This window comes from Ruditapes philippinarum, unplaced genomic scaffold, assembly GCF_026571515.1.
Source record: "Ruditapes philippinarum isolate M1 unplaced genomic scaffold, ASM2657151v2 ctg10891_1_1_1_1, whole genome shotgun sequence".
NCBI classification, from domain to species: domain Eukaryota; kingdom Metazoa; phylum Mollusca; class Bivalvia; order Venerida; family Veneridae; genus Ruditapes; species Ruditapes philippinarum.
The window spans coordinates 4,312-25,102 of NW_026865558.1; the positions used below are offsets into that span (position 1 = coordinate 4,312).

Below are 20,791 nucleotides of genomic sequence, written 5' to 3' on the forward strand. Positions count from 1 at the left end.
AGAGTTTCAACAGTTTATTTCAAAATTCATCCGGGCAATATGCCCATGCGTACATAGTACGCATAACAAAGAAATATATAATACAGTCAAATGTCAATGTGAAAACTTTCATAAATTTCAACATATGTTATTCAGGTACACAGTATTTTTAGCAATAAGAAACAAAGAATAGAATCTACTATCACTTAGTTACACGTGTATCAGCATGTCTTGAATTATAGTGATATTCCTGTTAAATTCAATTCTGAAAACCAATTTTGGACAAAGAAAGACAATCATTTTCTCCTTGTTTTACTAAACTTATAAATACTTTATCAAACTAGACAACAATGCGTAAATATTTGCATAATAACCATTAAAGCATCATAGTAAAGTTGCAATCAAGTAAGTATATATAGCATTTCTTTATTTTGTATTGATCTACAAGATATTTTCATACTGTTCAAATTTCTTAATTTACCTGCACAATTTTTCTAAGTACAAATATCGGAACATGTGAAAAAGTCAATCTAAAATGTTTATAAATAACATTTCTGTGAAAAATTCAAATGACAAGGGGTACGCAACCCGGCACATGATAAGAATATAATAAATGACGTAAAATGAAAAACAAAATGTAACAAGTAAGTATTCATTCTCCCTAGTACTCCATATTTCTGAATCATGTTACTACTATCAGGCCTAAAATGTGGAGTTGAAGCGAGAAAGAGAGCGACCACATTCTTGATAAAGTCTCCAAACAATTGCTCGATAGCGGGCTATCCGCCGCTTTTTCTCGTATTACTTTTTAAATAATCAGGGGACTCAATAGGCTTAAAAATGGTAATGAAAATGCGATTTATAGTAATAATGTACACGTTATCGTACGTTCTTACACCGTCTGGTATTACATTAAACATTTCTTAAAAGGGACTGCAGTGAGGGTTTCATTGACATATTTGATATCTTGTTAACAATTTCTGTACTTCGTGATCGATGTGAGTATGGAACGAAATCAATAACATGTGTGCAATATTTCAGATCATTTTCTTAAAAAAGTTCAACAGACAAAATAAATTTAATTGTACAAAAGGACGTTATAAAATATACTTAACTCATATCACACATAGAATAACACAAATATCTATTTTGTATTGAACTCTGAGATTTTTTATTCATTGTCTGTTGCATATTTTCTGTTTGAAATGTTTAAATTGATCAATGTAAAACAATCAAATCAGTCTCTTGGCATTTAGAACACAGCGGAAAACAAACCTTAAGCAGTGTCACTCCTGCAAAACATAAAAATGCAAACATATATGAGAGCGTAAAACTGTTGCGGGTTTTAGTAAGAAGACTCTCGGTGGTGTAAAAGTTATATAGTCTCGTAGTTATTTTAGTATGTCTTGTGTTCTTTTTGGGATGCTTTGTTCAAAAGAGTTTCAAGGATACCTAATGAGACAATAACATTCCTTTATTCTATGTTTGTTATAAAAGTAAAGTGACTATAATGTTTCTTGTTTTACGATAAATCTCGCACAAATCATTAAAGATTTCAAAAGACCAAATTTAGGTATAACTGAAAGGATTTATTTGTCCATCATCAAGTTCAAATAACTTTTGTAGCTTATTTGAAAAGAAATATACATTTGTATTTATGCATTCAAAAGCATTTTATAATTTGTAAAGAAGGTTATCCAAGTTGAATCAACATCGATGAGTTGTTTGTCTCAACACCAGTGTCTGACGTCAGATATTCGCACATGTGTGTTACTTCATTAAAGGTTGCTCCGTAACAGCCGTTAGTTTTGTAGCATATGAACGCACATTGATGGATGGATAAGGACTGACTTGGAGCTGTATTCAATGCATGGACACCTGCACGTCCTTTGTCCAATCTGTAGTCTGTATGATAGAGGAAACAAAGATAAAAAGTCAGTAATATTTACTATTAATGAATAGATGACAGATGTGTAAATTATGTACAGCTGTATTCACACTTCATTTGGCGTTTTTTATCTTTTATATAGCTGGATGCAGGAATATATGATACTACAGATTGGCGCCCACGGGATTTTTAATACTTTAGGTCATTGGCTGTTCATTTAGATTTCAATGGGCCAAGCATATTTGTAAAGTCCTTTTGCAGAGCTATATATGTCACATTAATTTTACTGTAATTGTGTTGAAATCGTTGTTCTTTTTTACTCGTCATATGTGTTAACTATTTAAAATTAAATATATTAATTGTAGGAGAAGGCTTGTTGCACCATAAATAATTGTAATCATACTTTGTCGAAAACTTTAATTTGTCTCTTAAGTTCTGGCGACTTTGAGGTTATGAAATTCGACATTCCAATTCCAATTTTTATAATACGAGGGTTGATAAATATATTCATGGACACTATTAATAACTTGATAATTAATTCAGATATTATAAAGAATTTTTGCTATTTTGGAGAAGGATTTAATACTATTACAAATATATTGTGACTTTTCAAAAAAATTCTCATTTTGTTGATTATATGTATCGCCATAGTAATCCTATGCCGTACGAACGCCGTAGCTTAAAAAAAGTTATATTTACTATTTTAAAATACTTAAAAATTGGCCTTATTTGGGCGCGCTTCTTTAAAATATGAAAATGACAGCAACGAGGAGCACGACGTTGTTGGAGCAGAGGGCAGTAATTAAGTCTGTGTAAATCTTGGTATGACGCCACAGCAGACTAAGGAAAACTTGGAAAGTGTATCTTGAACCAAAAACGTGTCTTATTAGCGGTTTTTAAGTGGCACAAACACTTCCATGAGGATAGAGAAGAACTTCAGGATAATAAGAGATGCGGAAGACCAATCAAAACTTGTTGCAATGAGAACGTTATGCGAGTGAAGGCAGAGTTAAAGGGACACAAGTTTACCAGGTTCTACGATTACAGTCCATGGCATTGTCTGTGTTGCGTTCATTTGATACCTCATTTAACAAGAACATTTTCAGTCAGTGGGTACACTGGCATGAACGATGTGTAGAAGTTAAACAGGTGCTGCATTTTTTGAGAAGATGTAACGCCGACGTAACGTATTTTTTAGCTGCGAATGAGCTGCGGCGATCAGCTTAACATGTATTTTTGAAAACTGTCATTTTGGATAAAATATACGGATTATTTATCTTAAACTTACACATCAAATTGATAAAAGATTGAATATATGTCAAATATAATTATATTTACTTTCCTTCCCAAAAAAAAACAATTTATGGAGTGTGTCCACGAATATATTGATCAACCCTCGTATATGCTTTGCATTCCTTGAATAAAACACATTTCTAAAAAATGCTAGTTAATTATATATTACTTACAATATGCGGGAGGGTATCCATATACCTCAACCTCACAAAGTTCAAATCTTTCAACTACCGACTCAGATCTTGTAATTCTAACCCATTGTCCAAACACTGTGTTGGTCAGATTGAATGTATGAATGATACCTTTTGGAAGAGTTCCTTCATAAAATCCGTACAGTGTGTATGCGTTTCTGCTGGGACCAATGTACAATTCAATATCTCGAAGTCGTCTTGCAGCTTGAAAATCAAAATAAATCATAGCAAATAAGCAACTTGCTGGAATTGTCAAAGAAAGGAAGCTTTAACTCGAAGAAACCAGAAATATGTGTCGTGCTAATTAAAATAGGTATTAATTTTGGAAGTATTACAATACTTATATTGATATATATTCCACAATATATTTCCATTCTGAAGGCACATTTTGACATATATAAAATTATAAAACAAATTAAAAAACAATTATATCATTCGCGTGCAAACAAACAAAAAACACCCCAGTTTATTAGGAATTTGTATTCAGTAATGGACACTAACAAACTTACACAATAAATCATCAACGTTTTTTCTTGAGTATAAGGTGACGTGATCAATAAACATTTTGTCTCCCAAGTCCACCTCCCAGTAAGCATTGGTTTCAGTTTTTGTGAGGAAACAAGAGTTATCCGCTGCATCTTGTGACACATCTCCATCAACAGCCCTTTCCGCTACTTTATCACCACCTGTGCTTGACATATAGGCCTGCTTTCCATGCGCCTTATTTTCTATAATGTATTTCTATAACGTATCAGATAATATGAGCATGCAAATACAAAGATAATTAGCACTTTTAGAGAAATTATATATTATGTAAAGTCCTTGACTTGCAACTTTATAGAACAAATTAAAAAATTCTCTTATTGTCTGTCTATGGTAGACCACAAAATGAATAACTTAAGAGAATTATATTATGTTTTTTGTTGAATTTCACGTTTCACTAACAATGGAACGGTCATATTGTGACTTGAGTTTTACTGATTAAAAGACTTAAGGTGGCCGTTAATATTTCTTGCGCAAATATGCACATGAGTATGCCAGAGGCATTCCTTCGCAAGAATGGCAAGAATGGCGCTTCATGTTCTTTGCAATGTGACTAAATGCCAAACACAAATGTACCATCTTAAGGAAATTGATTAATATTATTCTTGTTTTTCAAGCAAAAAACGAGAGTGAGAGACGTCGAAGGTCGCGCCCATATTCTATATTTACGATTAAGTTTTCAAAAAGAATAAATTTGATGAACGTTTAGACAAATAGTTGTCAAAGTAACCATAGAAGGGAAGACTTGAAATGAAATTATATTTACCTAGAACATACAGCTCGACTGAGGTATATGCTGTGACAATGATAAATACAACAAATAAATCCGTATTGCCTTTTTGTAACACCATTTTTAAAGCATACTTAAGTAATCTACAAATTTACTGGTAACAACTGACAATAATCAGATAGAGTACTGGTAATATGGAATAACTTGCTGTGACCAGACACACATTCCTAATGAAATAATATGCGAGAAACAATAATCTTTTCAAAACTTTTCATTAGTTACGGCACTTCATGTTTCCTATTGCCATTCATACAGACTTAATTATTCTTTCATCAGACAGGGAAGAAAATAAATGTGCAGCACATAAATGCATGCCTAGCTTGCGTATTATTATCGCAAGATATTCCCAAGTGATTAAGAAAAGTGCACAATATCGGTGTTGTTTCGTTTTATTTTTATCAATGTCAATGAAAAAAAAAAATACCAGATCTAAAACAAAATGCTTGTTATGTTTAATTGTTTGGAAGATTAGGAACAATCATAGTATTGTTCAGTGTAAGTTCTCTTTAAATGTTTGTTTATAATAAAAACCCACATTTATTTTATTGAGCTGTGGAAAATTTTGAAACACATATATATATTTGACTTAGTAGTCAAAATTAAAACAACATTACCCTCATGGAAGTATTTCCTGTACAAAAGCAGTATACCAGCTTTTTTTGCAATATTAATGCTGTTGTTTTTTCCTTGTGTCCAGAATGATATGCAAATACTGTTAAGAAATATATTCAGAAATACATTGAAATTTGTATATTTGTGCTATTCTTATTCTATTCATCCCGATACATGTATGAATCAAAAGCTCGGTAACACTGTTCATTTTTGGGACATTTTACACTATTCAAGTAATCATTCTGGGAAAACAGAGCAAGTGCATGATCTGAAATTTTTGCATATAGGTTTTTTGCTGAGATCTACATCAAATAGAATATCATGTAATCAATCTTGAAAAATTATTTCCAATCCGGTCATGTCAAAAGCCTCAAGGGAGTCCCTTTAAGATGACTGACCATCAAGGTCAAATACTGAATTTAACTTATTGTCATATTGTTAAATTTATTTGTTTTGTGTTGCATATATATTTATAAGAAGATTTCCTTGAAAAATATTTACCTCATTTTGACTGGAAAAGTACATATATTATAACAACCTTAGAATTCAGTCATCAGAGGCCATTAATGCTAAAGGTAGTAATAAGAGTATGAGTCTGAAGTTTACAATATTTATGATTTCTCTTTGGTTACAGAGAGAAACAGTTTTCCTTTTTGTATTTTATTATATTGAAAAATGTATAATTTGCTGTCAAGTTGTGTGTAACTAAATGTGTAACTAGTACATTTTACATTATTTTCTGTTCTTAGTAATTAATCTATAGAATAAGAGTATAGGAAAAAGAATCTCTGGTAAAAAATATTGAAAATCTTAAAAGCACATAAATTATAATGTGCCAGAGATAAATAATTTTGTAATTCTTTAGAAAGGTCAAGCATGTGTTCAATGATGTTTTAATGATGTATTTAGAGCATTTTAAATGTTTAACAACTGAAAAGAGTAACACTGAACAAACAGTCATGTTTTGTAAAGGTAGCAAAATGTGAGCAAAGTATTATTTTGACTTCCATACAAAATACTAAATTAATGTAATTATACCAATTTCTCTACATGTATATGCACATGGTCAATGAGTACATGTAACTATTTGAGAAGTGCAACAAGATATGTAAAAGAAAAGTTTCAAAAATAAAAATGTTATCTTTTCTAAGGCTTAATGGACCTTTAAAGTTATTATTTAATATATATTTAACACAGATAACATATGTGCAGAAGAATTTGTAGTTAAATGATATAACTTGCTTGTTTAATACTGATACTTGTGCATGATCTTTAATATAAGAGATTAAATTTTGTTTTGCTTTTTTTAGATGACTTCTGTCATGTTACTGTTTGATAACAGTGAAGGTACAGTAGGTTCAGACAAGTTATATACATGTATACAGGACAAGACAGCTCAAACCGACAGTTTGTTATAGCAAAAAGTGATGAAGTTTCAGCCATGAAGTCTTCATGATGATAATGATGATGATCCTAGTTATAGATTCTTTGAAATTATCTGTAAGGAAGGGGTTTCTGCTGCAGAGAAGAAAAAATTCATACAGGTTAGTCATTTTTTCGATAATAAATTTAGGTCTGTTGTTGATTGCATGTCAATAAAGGTCTTTCCTAATATCATAAGGTTCTAAGGTATGTCATCTTGTGGTAATAACTGATCCCTTTGTAATTAATTAGAGTCATCAAACTTTTTAAACATGTTTACTGTAATCACTTGTTGCATGGTGCATATGCCTGAAGTCCAGGATTTTGTGACAAATATCATCATGTTTTACTATTAGATTATGTGGAAAAATGATTAATAAATGAATTACAGTTTTAGGGTTTTTCCAAATTTTCAACTTGCACCAATGTTGTTGTACATAGGGTTTTACTTTCTAATGTTTGACTGATATCATTGCAGACCTTTACTAATTCAAAATCATGACAAAATATTTAAAATTAGAATTCTCCTTTCCAGAATTACATTAATTCATTGTAGGACTAGTAATTATACAAAAAAATATATATTATTGTAAACATGTTACACTAGAAAATTAAAAAATTGAAATGTATGCTCATAGTGAAATGATCCATTCAAAAGTTAAATTTTCAATTATTTTTCTGAAAAACAATAACAGATTATGCCCTGCTTCTAGTTTCTTGTATTTGAGCAAATTATGCTGTTTAATTGTTTTACTAAACCTTGCTCCCACTTTGCAGTAAGAAGTTGCCCACTCTGTTCAAATGAAGCTGTCTGAAGTACCCAGTAGAACAATGTATTATTTCTGAAACAACTTAATTGAAGTGAAGCTTACTATGTGAAGGAGTTATATCTGTATTCAAAAGGAAACTTCAGCATACAGAATACCAATTGAGGTATAGTAGTCCACTTTAAATTTTTACTTTTATCCATCTAAAGAAAGCATGAGATACAAAAATAAGAGATAATGATTATTTTCCAGACACCAGAATACACTATGGTTTTGCTTGCAGTTTGAAGTGACGTTCTATTCTTGTAAAGCAGCATTAATTGAAACCAATATTTGTCCTGTCATTTAATTGAAAGTAATTGACAATATTCTTGTTTGTTTTTCGGCAGCATTTGTAAAGTTAATTTAGTTTAAATATCACACCATCCATTGCTTTTGATTTTCTTGTGACCAGAAACTAGTCATTTTACATAGTGGTGTAAGCTTACTATGATAATTCATGCAAAGATATGATGAAAGATTATAGAAGAAATATGTCTTCGATTTACTGGTAAATTGTTAAGTATGGAGCACATTGTCTTTATGATGTGGAATATATTCAGTGCCAGATAAACAATTACTTGCAACATGACAAATATATTTTATTTTCAGATATTTGTAGCTTCAGTTATGGGAGAACACAAGATTAATTGAACTGGAATCCCTTCAGATGTTGACATAGCTAATTTTGGATAATATAATGCCACAGAAAACTTGTCGGTCTTGGAGTATGGCTGTTTAACATAACACTGCAGATTGTTCACCAGAACAATGAAATTACAGTTTTGCTTGTTAATGAACTAATTTACATAAATATATAATTTTTGTAAGCATGAAGAAATTTGGAACATATCATATAATGGATATTTGTTTCTTTTGCATGCAAGATCCAAATATATTTCATAGAGTGAACAGCAGATTAAATATTTTCATGAATGGCATTGAAAAACATATATAATGTATAAGTATATCTTTGCTACAATGTTGGTAAATGGAGGCTGCTATTTTACTGTGACTGAAAGTAGTTCAGATATGACGCCTTATTATGTCCGAGGTTTATAGCCCATCATACAAGCCAAAGAGAGCAGATCTTTTTTCTGTGTAGAACCATTAATTTTCAATGTTCATATTTGAAAGTGATTCTGTCATATTTCCTGAATTTGTTTAATTTCCTTCATGATTTGCAAATATTAATTATCTACTCTTTATTTATCACATTTTTCTGAGAAATAAATGTATTTCCCACAAAATTTCTGTTTGTTTATAGGCTTTTTATCCTCATTCAGATAAAATCAGGCTACTTTTGAAATTATACTTTATTGTGAAATAATCTAAAAGAAATGTTTTTTTTACTGAAAAACATGTTATAAGTTATGGTGTTCAATTGATTTCTGCAGGACAACTTATGAAGGAAATGAAGTGTGTTGATACTTGCCATGCTAGTATCAAAAGACAGATTTAGTTCAATATTGGCAACAATAAATTATTTTTGATGCAGTTATACCCCTTTTTAGCTCGACCTTTTCTTTTTAAAAAATAGAGGTATCGTCTGCAGTATTTATAGAGTTATTGCCCTTTGACCCTTTTCCTTGTCTTTCTGGACTTATTACAGAGTTATTCAATAAAACTTCATCAATGGTCAACCACATTGTAAGGAAATGCAACATACAAGAACCACAACTTATTATCTTTAATTGCCCACAAACATAACTCTATTTCAATTCTTTTACAAGGTATTCTGTTACATCCTAGTGTCCAAAGCAGTTTTGTGGGGGTATTAATCACATTTAGTGATAGTTCTAGTTTTAACTGACCATACTTGACTTATTGTTTTGTGAGAATTTCATGAATCTCTCTGGATGAAATTGTGACATTGATAAGTCATGTATTCACAATAACTGAAAGTTTATCCCTGATGGAACACTTATTACTAGTATGCATATAAACAGAAAGATTTTTCAACCATTTTCTTTCCGAGTTGTTTGAACTTGATAACTTGAATATCAGATTGATAATAACTATACTCCCCAAGAATGAGCATGTTTTTCATATGCCTTATAAGTAGGTGAAATTATCAATGCTGAGTCATTATTAATAGGGGACTTGATTATCTACTTTCTGCTTCTGTCAGTAGTGTACTCTTAAAATTTATCCAACTTTCAAAGTATTATTTTGAGGATATAAAGCAGTTTGGTTTTTCGATCTCAACTGAACCACTTGAGAAAAAATACTGGTTTTTAGTACTTTTGATAAACCATGGTGTAATTGTTGGATGTCAATGATAAATCTCCCTGAATTAAATCATATGGCAAAATATTGCTCTTTCCTTTGTACTCAATCATTTCCACTTGAATAACCAGCAATATAATGTCATATAAATTTGCGCAAGCGACCCTCCAGTGCTTTCAGTGCTTTGATTTTCATTTTTCTCTAACATGGTTTTCTAGGTCTATTTACAAAATTCCAAAAGTTACATAGTTTCTTAAAGTGTATTTGATATTCAATCAACACTATGTTTTATTGTATAATTGTAACAAAAATAAACAAAAATGTGAAGGTTTTATACTTATTAAAAGTGGGTGGGGTAAATTTATCAGACAATTGTAGTACAAAATAACGTTTTTTTAAGAATTCTTATGCAAATATTCACTGCAAACATATTTTATTTTATAAGTATTTTGTTTTCCTTCAGGTCTAGAAGGTGTGCTAAAATATAATTAAATGCAGATACAATCATTTGTATACAGTGTTTGCATGATATAAGTTGTTTCAATAGTCATAATATAACTTGATAATTGTACAGAAAGAAGACTGAATATTCACCAACGAACCATATGTTAGATAAAATCATGCCTGGACCTTAGTAAAATGTTGTCTATATATGAATACAATTATTTCCTGCACAATTTAGTCTTGCTAAAAGCTTGTAACAGAATGATTCAAAGTTATATTTACTTGCACATCATTGTAACCAAGTATAATTGAATAAGTACCGTCCATTTCTAATAACTTATGTAGACATGATATTTTCAAAAGAAACAAAAATTTAGGCGACTGATACATCATATTATCTAATGACTAGGTGTGCTAAAATAGGTATCAATAAAACCGCTTGACCCACATAACAAACATAGCTTATACTTTATTTTTCCCATAAAACAAGAGAGCATTGTTGACCCTAGATCACGCGCCTAAGACCAACTGCTTGAAAAGGTCTATAATTCTTTTATACTGAAGAATGCTAAAATCATATAAGGAGTATCTTTTTTTCACCAGTCATGATTTAAAGAATCATGTCCAATAACTAGGCTCTCAGAACTACAAGAAGACTCGTATAACTATATTCTAATAAGAGTCCATGTAAACTAAGTGATTTTGACCCTATGCCAATAGTTTATAATCTCTATATAGCATCAAAATGTTATGATATACGAAATTTTCTCTTCTCTCGGAGAAGAATTTTAATATATAAGTCAATGTAAACTAAGTGACAGGGAAAGCCATTTTGGACTGAAGGAACATGATTTAAAGGCCCTCACGAGGAACACAGTTTTTAAAGACTTGTGTAGGGAATCGCATTGAAGTTGTTTTGTTGTTGATGTTATTAAAAAAAACTCAACAAACAAACAAACTGTAATGCCTAGAGCTTAGATAGTCAAAATATAACCTTGCCAAGTAAAGAAGACCTCTTTAAAAGTTACATAAAACACTTTTGTATCATTAAGTGTACATGCAATAAAAAAAAATCTTCTTAAAAATCAAAATGCATAGAGCACAGGTACTAAGCTGGCATGAAGCACCATCTTGGGTCTTTATTAACACATTTAATGAATCATGCTCATAGACCCACCTGGGTTCACAGACTTGTATAGGAAAACACATTAAAAACATCTAGTGTTAAACTTCATTGACTTGAAATAAGATATTTGGGATGTAGACTTATATAACATGCATAAATTTGTATGATGCTACTGCAGTCTGAAATGGTTTTGCAATGGTATCACTTAATTTACAAAGATCTGTTTTCTCTTAAACTACACTATCCGACGCATATACATTAATCATGTATCATCATAATTAAGTTATAATAATGATATATCATGGACAACATGGTCCAAATTTACCAAACACAAAAGGTCACTAAGTTTATATGGACTCGTATATAGATATGGTTATTAAAGTTCTCTCGTGTGAAATAAAAAATTGAAAGCAGATATTGAGCATGTTTCTTTAAAAGCAACCGGATTCAATTATGACACAAATCATGTGTGTTATGACATAATTGACAGTCCCAAAATGATCTTGTTACCTTTTTTCCAACAATGATCTTAGGTGAGTGATCCAGGGTCATTATTACCCTCTTATTGAAAGAAAAAAAAATAAGATATGATTACTTTAGGAAATACTAGTATACTTTGTATCTTAACTTTTCAAAAAGTTGCATGCAGGCCAGGCCATATCATTGATATATATGCTTCACATCACATACATTTTGTTGGCTTTTAAGCCATGTTTATATTATAAATATAAAATTGTGGAGGAGTCAAAAATATGCGTTTATGGACTACCTTTATACCTTACATTCAAGTACATGTTTGCTATTTTAAGCACGTTTAGTTGATTTATTGTCTTCTTATATGTCTTTACGATTAACAATTAATATATGATATCAAATATATTGAAACAAGAATTATCATGCAACCAAATTTAATAACTGAATGTATACACATGTTTGTATGTGCATTTCTTGCTCACCCACCAAATGGCCAGAAGGAAAACAAAAATACTTTCATGCAATAAAAAGTACTTTTTAAGCTGGAACATTTGCATAAGAATTCATAAAAAAGTAAAAAGGCAAAGAAGTAGAATGAACTTAGCTATGTAGATTTTCTGTTGTTTTTTCTTTCACAATTATCATATAAAATTACCCCACCCACTTTCACAAAATATAAAACCTACAAATTTAATGCTTTTCTTACATTCTTTACAATAAACACATGATATCAATGGAATGTCAAATACAGTTTAAGATATAAAGTAACGTTTTTAACTTTGTATATTACTTTAGAAAATCAAATTTGAAAAATATGAAAAAAAAATGGAATTTTTTCTTGATCTTTTTTAAAGATGTTTTTAGACAAAAACTTTTAAAATGTTTACTTTTATTGAGATTAACATATAATTTGATTATCTCTGATATGTTTAAACACTTTTTTTTATCATAATAAACATAATTTGTGCAACAAATTATACTATAAAAATGATATAACAGTTTTGCACAAAATCGACGGCCATATTGGACACCATCTTGGATTTGGAAGAAGTATGAAAGAGAAATTTTGTGAGATTTAAATTTTAGAAAAGGAGAAATTATATTCATGCTTTTGGTGTGTGTTAAAGGTCTGTACAAAAAATTGCAATGAATGAGCTAGAATGTACTCAAATTTATGTGTCGGCCATTTTGAAAATGGCGGCCATCTTGAATGAGCAGAGATATTTTGGGGCCCACTTCAATTTTGAAATCTACATGGTCTAAAGATGATTTCCTGAAAGTTTCATGCTTGTATCACAATTTGCACTATTTTCTCAATTTCCCGCCCCACTAATAGCGACTATTTATAATATGTTTTGTTTTATGATCAATCTTGAAAAAATCATTTAAGATTTTTGAAGCCCAAATTAAGATGAAGCTAAGAGAATGTTTAATTTGTCCATCTTTAAGTTCAAATAACTAATGTAGCTTCTTTTAAACTAAATGTACATTTGTATTTAGGTTTTCCAAAGCATATTCGTGTAATTGGAAAATAAGGTTATCCAAGTGGAATCAACATCAATGAGTTGTCTGCCTCAACGCCAGTGTCCGATGTCAGATATTCGCACATGTGTGTGTCTTCATGAAATGTTGCTCCATAACAGCCATACATTTTGCAGCATTTCACGGCGCATTGGACGACGGATAGAGACGGACTTGGAGCTGTGTTCAATGCATAGACACCTGCGCGTCCTTTGTCTAATCTGTAGTCTATAAAAAACAAAGATAGTTTTGTCCACATAAATCAATAATATTTACAGTAAAAGATTAGACCAAAGATGTATTAACACTTACTTTGGTCCTTTTAGCTTTAATATATAAGCTGGGTGTAGGAATATTTTACACTACAATGTGGCGCCGAAGGGTTTTTAAAGATATTTTTCTTTAATACTTCGGGTCATTAGGTGTTTATTTATGTTTCAATGGGCCAAGCATATCTGCAAAGTCTTTTTGCAGAGCTAGAATTGCAAGTATCTAATAAAACTTAAAAATATAATCTTCTCTTGAATAAACGTACAAAAATATCAACGCTGTTTTAGTCAGTTTAACTATATTGAACCGCCTGCAGTATTTGTGTTGAAAATTCCTCACATGTTTGTTTTATTTATTAGTAATTGAATGTATTATTCGCAAAAAATGCTGGTTGTACCACATATACAAAGAAAACGTACTTTATTTGATCTTTTAACTGTTTTCCTACGGTATGCATGACTTTGAGATACCGAAATTCGAAGTCAATTTAATTTTATATATTTATATTTTATATGCTTAAATCTTTTCGTTGCGTTCCTTGAATTCACCACATTGCTAAAATATATTGCTAAGAAATATTACGTTATTATTATATTACTTACGACATGCGGAAGGGTATGCATATACCTCAACCTCACAAAGTTCAAAGTGTTCTACTACCGTCTTTGATCTTGTTAATCTCACCCATTGTCCAAGTACTGTGTTGGTCAGATTAAACGTATGAATGAGACCTTTTGGTAGAGCACCTTCATAAAATCCATACTGTGTGTATTCGTTTCTGCTGGGACCAATGTAGAGCTCAATATCGCGAATACGTAGTTCAGCTTGAAAACAAATTTGGAATAAAAAAGTAATCATATCAATCATAATGTGGCTTGACTTGTCGAAGAAAAGAAGCGTTATATCGGGAATCTCGGAACAAATGAACAAATATATATTTATTTAGGAGCAACACAATACATATATACCTCACATTACATTCTTGTTGTAAAACACGTTGATATTTATCACATCGCATATATATACAAATTACAGTCAGTAATAAGGTGGCTATTTTATCGTGTATGATATTTTCATTAACACTTGTGTAAGAAAATGCCCTATAGGCGGTTTTTCATAATTGCATTTATACAACAAACCAACTTACAATAAAAATCATTAAAGTTTTCTTTAGTGTATATAGTGACGTGATCAATGAAAACCTTTTCTCCCAAGTCCACTTCCCAGTAAGCATTGGTGTCATATTGCGTGTGAAAACAGGAGTTATCTGTCGTACTTTGTGACAGGTTTCCGTCCACAGCTCTGTCTGCTACACTACCAAAGTGTGTGCTTGACTGATAGGCTGGCTTTCCAAGTGCCATATTTTCTACAATATCATTTTGAAATGCTTAAGATCATTTGAGGATGCAAATACAAATATGATGCCCTTTTTAAGAAAAAAATTATATAATTAGATTATCTAACAACAGATAAAAACAAGGAATGTTAAAATGACACATATGCATCCTTAATGGGTAGTAAGAATAAGTTACCATTATGCAAATCTCAGGGAAACCAATCTAATGGTATGTGATGATTAAGGAATGTTATGTGTTTATGAATAAAGAAAAACACAATAATTATAAGGCAACGCACTGGAAAATTGAAAATCGGTGAAGAAACACAGAGTTAACAATGGTGGTTTAGTAGGCATGAACTGAACAGGGAAATATACATAGAACTATCAACATGGATAAGGTTTTGGTATTCAGTGTCACGGTGACTTGACAGTGGGGAATAAAAAGAGCCTCATACTGATTGTATATAGAAGGCCTTTGTATTTAAAGATCCTGTATGTTGTACCACACTTTTATATATGTATATGATTATGCTTGTAAAACAATTTTCAAACATCGAAGAATATGTAAAATATCTTCAGCAAATATTCGTCAACATTATTTGTAATCATTAAAATATATGCATTCATTTCTTATTGAAAAATTTGACTAAGACTTTATAGAAAATAAATTTCAAATACCTCCCTTTATTAACATGAACATGTACATTCGACAATATCTTTAAATTTTTTTTTTGAACTTACAATATTTATAAATCTTAATTTGAGCATTATATTTATGAAATAAAACCATAAAACATTGAGTAAGAGGACCTTACGCAATAAATAATTTATTAGAGCAATATATGAAACCGGAGTTGTTATAATGTATGTGCCCGTCATTGTTGTTAATATGCGTTCGTTTTTTATCTACTGAATTGTGCCTAAGATAATGCATGGACGGAGAACCGGGTCTTTCTCAGTCAACAATGCTGATTATTTGTCATATAACCGTACAAAAATGTCTGCGTTATTTAAAAACACATTCCCCATATTTTATGGGGAACCTGTCAGAAGGTCCCTTTGATTTGCTGCATCGTAAATAAGAAGGTGATACAAGAGCATCTTTTTATTTTATTTTAAATTCATGTTAATAAATATATTGAGTATTTGAGTAGGAAAATAAAAATGAATATTAATTGCATTGGATCGTAACTGATATTTGTTTAATTTTGCATTGACAAATATCATAACGGCTCAATCTCCAACCAACTTAATGTAAGGCTATAAAGAGGAGAAAATAATGAAGCACATGTTCCATTGGTGCAGTATAACGTAGTATCAAATGTACATTATCTTCATACCCGAGGCATTCCTCAACAAGGAATGCATGAATGTAACTTTATATTCTTTATAGTTGAAAAAAAAGACACAACAATAAAACTTATTTGCATATCATCTGAAGACAAAATTAAACAATAGTTCACGAAGATGAAAACGAGAGTTATAAACTAGGTAAACGATCAAAATTCCAAAATGAATTTGATAAAAAGGTAAGGTTAAAGATCTTGTTACTAAATTTCTTATGGTTTTATATAATAAATCTGATGCTCAAATGGAGATTTTTCAATACTATAAGTTCAAAAAAGCATTAATTGTAAAGAAATTACGGAATTTACATTTCATGTAAATAGAGGGAGGTAATTAGAAATCTATTTCGATAAAGTGTAATCCAAAGTTTTCAATAACAAATGAATGCATAGATTTTAATTATTACTTATAATGCGAATAAACACTTGCAATACATATTTAGAACATTCTTTTATGTTTGGAAATTGTTTTGGAAGAATAATTATGAACATGTATAAAAGTTCACTTAAATGTTGTTACATCCTTAATTACAAAATACAGGATCTTTAAATACTGCAAGCGTCCTCAAAGTTCTGATACCGCGAAAAATTTATATCAACCGGTATTTTGAAGGAAGAAAAAAACAACCGTTACGAGTTTTGTAAAGCCAGAATAGATTTTTCTTTTGCAAATAACTGTGAAGTCATTTGGAATATTTTTAAACTAGAAGTATGAGACCCTTGAAAGTAATACGGGAAGTCTTGAATTAAACTTAAAGATTACTATGTCTTAGAGCAAAATATTTTTATCGCAAATATTTTCTGAAATATATACAAAAATACTTACTGAATATGTCTTATTTAAATAATAGAATGTATGTATGGGAAGCTTTATTCCCTATTATGAATTAAGTAAAGTTAGTCCTTTAAAAACAGTTTTTAATGACTATTCATACTACACTACTATTGTGTCCACCTATAGTCTGTAGAGTTTAAGACATACTATATCTACTATGTGTGAAGCCAAAACAAAAGAGACTGTATAGCAATATTATGTATCTTAACTATCAAATTTGAGCATTATATATCTTTTATCTTACCTAAAAGATATAGCTCGACTAAGGTAAATCCTGTGAAAATGATGAATACAACAAATACAACAAATAAATTCTTATTGGCTTTAGTTAAATCCATTTTTAAATCAAACTCATGTAATATATTTGTTATGACTGTTACTGAATGTTTAGAAATCCGGTAAGTAATAGATATACCATTGCTGCGTTGACGATTTCTGGGTTTGCGTAAATTATACCATAATCACGTGACCTTTCTTATGCCTTGACCTCACGAGACAAAGTCGAGTGAGGTTGCATAAGAAAGGTCACGTGATTATGGTATAATTTACGCAAACCCAGAAATCGCCAACGCACCAATGGTGTATCTGTTTTAACCTATAGCTCCGCCCAGAAACACTTACTCCTTCACTGAAAATTATACCATAGTCTGGGTATGGTATAATTTACGGTTATTGGAAATTATACTTGGAAGAATTTTACATAAGAAGCGCTGAAGAGCTATAAGGTTAATATAGAATAACTGACTTTGGCAGAATAAAAAATTCTACTGCGACACACAATTATCGTTTTATTACCTTTAATTAGTTGCGCCACTGCAGGCTTCAATTTGCCTTTCATAAAACATTAATAACTCATACACTGGTGTGCAAAACATAAATACATACATGATTGGGCTTGATCGGTATATGGGACGAAGAACTGCTGTCATTACGCAAGACTCAAACAAATTAAACGACTTATTAATTTTTCAAAATAAGGAATCAAGAAACATTTTTGCCCGCCTAGCACAGTAAAAACATATTAAATCTAATTGGAAGAATGGGAAAGTTTTAACATTTAGAATTTAGAAGATATCTCCGTTAAAGACGTTAAAATTTGTTAATTTTGTGTCTGCAATCAATAAGCTGAAAATACTAGTATGTCACTTAAAGTAACAGATGATACATATATTAATCTTATTGCTAGCCCTTGACTTACTAAAGTGCTCAACAAGTAAAATTTTTATTACGTCGCAATTCGAAGAAAACAGCATATTGTTTGGCAGCATGGTGCCGGTAGGTTGGTCAGTCAATACCTCCTTAATTATTGCCTATCAATTTAAGATCAAACTTGAGAAAGCATAAGCCCTTTATCTTACTACTTCATAGGTGCATTAATCTGAGCCATTAGATGACCCTTCAATTTTTTTCAATAGTCCAAAAGTCAAAGTCACAATGACTTTTTATATAACACCATTTTTTATCAATAACTCGATAACCAACAGACCCTTGCCTTCAAACTTCACATCAACATTAACCTTGGCTAGAAGATGATCCACTATTGGCTTTATTGAAATGAATAAAAGTTAAAGGCCATATTGACTTTGTATGTCAAAACGATTGCCGATCAATAACTTCACAACCCATGATCCGTTGGTCCTCAGACTTTTCTGCTGCACTTGAACAGTTAATTATATCTTTTCATCTTTTTACGTCAAGGGGTCAAAGGGCATATTGACCTCATATATAGAATAAAAACGACTTCCGTAAAATAACTGGATAACCCATGGGCCTTTTGCACTCAAACTTAAAACTTAAAACTCAAAAAAGTATGCATTGGTCCTGGATAGAACATGACAACACGTAGTTGATTTTGGAGTTAAGGGTTCAAAGGTTAAGATTACATTAACCTTGTTCTTACCAATAACTCTATAACTTCTGGGCTTGTTCTTGGCAAGTAAATGCCGCATAATAATGTTAGATCGCAGATTCAAAAGTCACATTGACCCTGCATATCAAAACGATTTTCGACAAATAACCTGACGTCCCGTGAGACGTCGACCCTCAAAATCACCGGGGCATTGCACTTTGCCGGGATATTAGACTTATTGATATTGGCGTCAAGGACTCAAAGATCATGATAAAATCGACCTTGTATGCCAAAACGTTTTCCCAAAAATAATTCAAAAATCCATGGGCCCCTAGACCTCTTACTTCACAAGTACGTCGGCCCTGTGCAGTAGATGACCCCAATTGATTTTGGGGTCAAGGGTTCAAAAGTCACAATGACCATGAAAATCAAAACGGTTTCTGACTAATAATTCTTCAATTTATTGGCCCTTAAAATTAAAAAAATAAGCCCTCGACACTCAAACTCACATGCACTTTTGTCTCGGCCAGTTTATAGTTCATCTTTATGTTGGGGTCGCAAAGTCAAAGGTCAAGACACATTAATCTTATATTTCAAAACGGTTTCCAATAACTCGACAACCCATGGGCCTTCTGCCGTCAAATTTTGCAGATTTATTGGCCTAAGACAGTACATGACCCTTATTCATTTTTGTTGTAGGGTCACATTGACCATGTATGTCGAAATTTTGTCTTAATTGTGGGGGGGGGGGGGTCTCATAAGTGGATATTATCATCATGGCACAAACATTTTATGATACAGTCTATTTTGTATAAAGATGTTCAACCAATATGTATCAAATAAGAATTTAATTCTTCACCAAAAGTTTTGCAGGAGGCAACCTTAAAACACTCTGAAATATATTTCCTCGCCTTTTATGCCTTTCATTTTGTAAATGTTAAAGAATATTTCAATCATAGCCGTTTAACACATTGTTCCATCAAATGTCATTTAAGTAGGGTTTCCAATGTCATTAATAAATTGAAAATGCCTCATAGTATCCTTTATAAAAATTCTTGGCAACCATAAAGAAAACAATATCCTAACCAGTGCAGTAAGTGAAGTATTTTCGTATATTTTCATACATAAAAAACAACCACAAAAAACAACAAAATTTTCAAAAACAAAGAAAACAACTAAAATAAAAATACAATGGCTACAAGTTAAAACTGCATTAGTAAATCTGAATAATAAAACCTCTGGAAAATATAATTACAGAGTGGACAAGTATGTGTATATGTGTAGTTTTTTATATAGTGTAGAGAATTTTCCCCAGGAGATAAAATGAAGAATAAAGAAAGATTACATTTATTTCCTTATAATTTACCTTACTAACGTTATGCTTTTTTTTATTGAATTTTGTTAAAAATTGTTGTTATTTTTTCAATTTTGTTGAATTGGATCAAAGAGAAAGCTAATTTCTATAAATTTTTGGGACACACTATTGAACCTGATGTTTCATGTGCATGGAATATTTCACATTTTTTATAACAAATTGTTTTTCACTGAGACTCATTTACAGTGTCTGTTGTATTATATGAGAATATGATAATAATATATTGAATAGCCTGATCGGTGGACCTGTGAGCCTCCCATTATCCTGAACTGGTATTCTTCAGCTGCACAACCACTTTCTCTGATCTCAATTATTTGTTGTTTTGTGTGTGTGTGTTTTGTGTGCGTGTGCGTGCGCGTTTATTTATGTGGTTTTCGTAAAGAAATATTCAAATAACTTTTCAAAAGAGAAACACTCAAACTAGTAAGTAAATTGTTATTCTAACACGACCTGCATTTT

At 31.1% G+C, this 20,791-nt stretch overlaps 1 protein-coding gene and 1 long non-coding RNA gene across 3 annotated transcripts; one reads left to right on the top strand and one right to left on the bottom strand.

The window, feature by feature from the left end:
* Positions 1-1,337: 1,337 nt before the first annotated feature.
* Positions 1,338-14,954, bottom strand: LOC132729539 (fucolectin-6-like). Of its 2 annotated transcripts, XM_060715317.1 has the most exons (4): positions 4,661-4,826; positions 3,861-4,079; positions 3,334-3,555; positions 1,338-1,884 (listed from the first exon to the last, which is right to left on the bottom strand). In XM_060715317.1, the coding sequence occupies exons 1-4, from the start codon at positions 4,743-4,745 to the stop codon at positions 1,673-1,675; spliced, it is 738 nt and encodes a 245-aa protein (XP_060571300.1). In that variant the 5' UTR covers positions 4,746-4,826; the 3' UTR covers positions 1,338-1,672. The 2 variants fall into 2 exon arrangements, with proteins under 2 accessions (XP_060571300.1, XP_060571301.1); XM_060715318.1 differs by lacking the exons at positions 3,334-3,555; positions 3,861-4,079; positions 4,661-4,826 and adding exons at positions 14,191-14,412; positions 14,736-14,954.
* LOC132729543 (uncharacterized) lies at positions 5,372-8,806 on the top strand. Its single transcript, XR_009625636.1, has 3 exons — positions 5,372-6,840; positions 7,496-7,651; positions 8,137-8,806. It is a non-coding gene; the product is annotated as an uncharacterized LOC132729543 (long non-coding RNA).
* Positions 14,955-20,791: the final 5,837 nt, after the last annotated feature.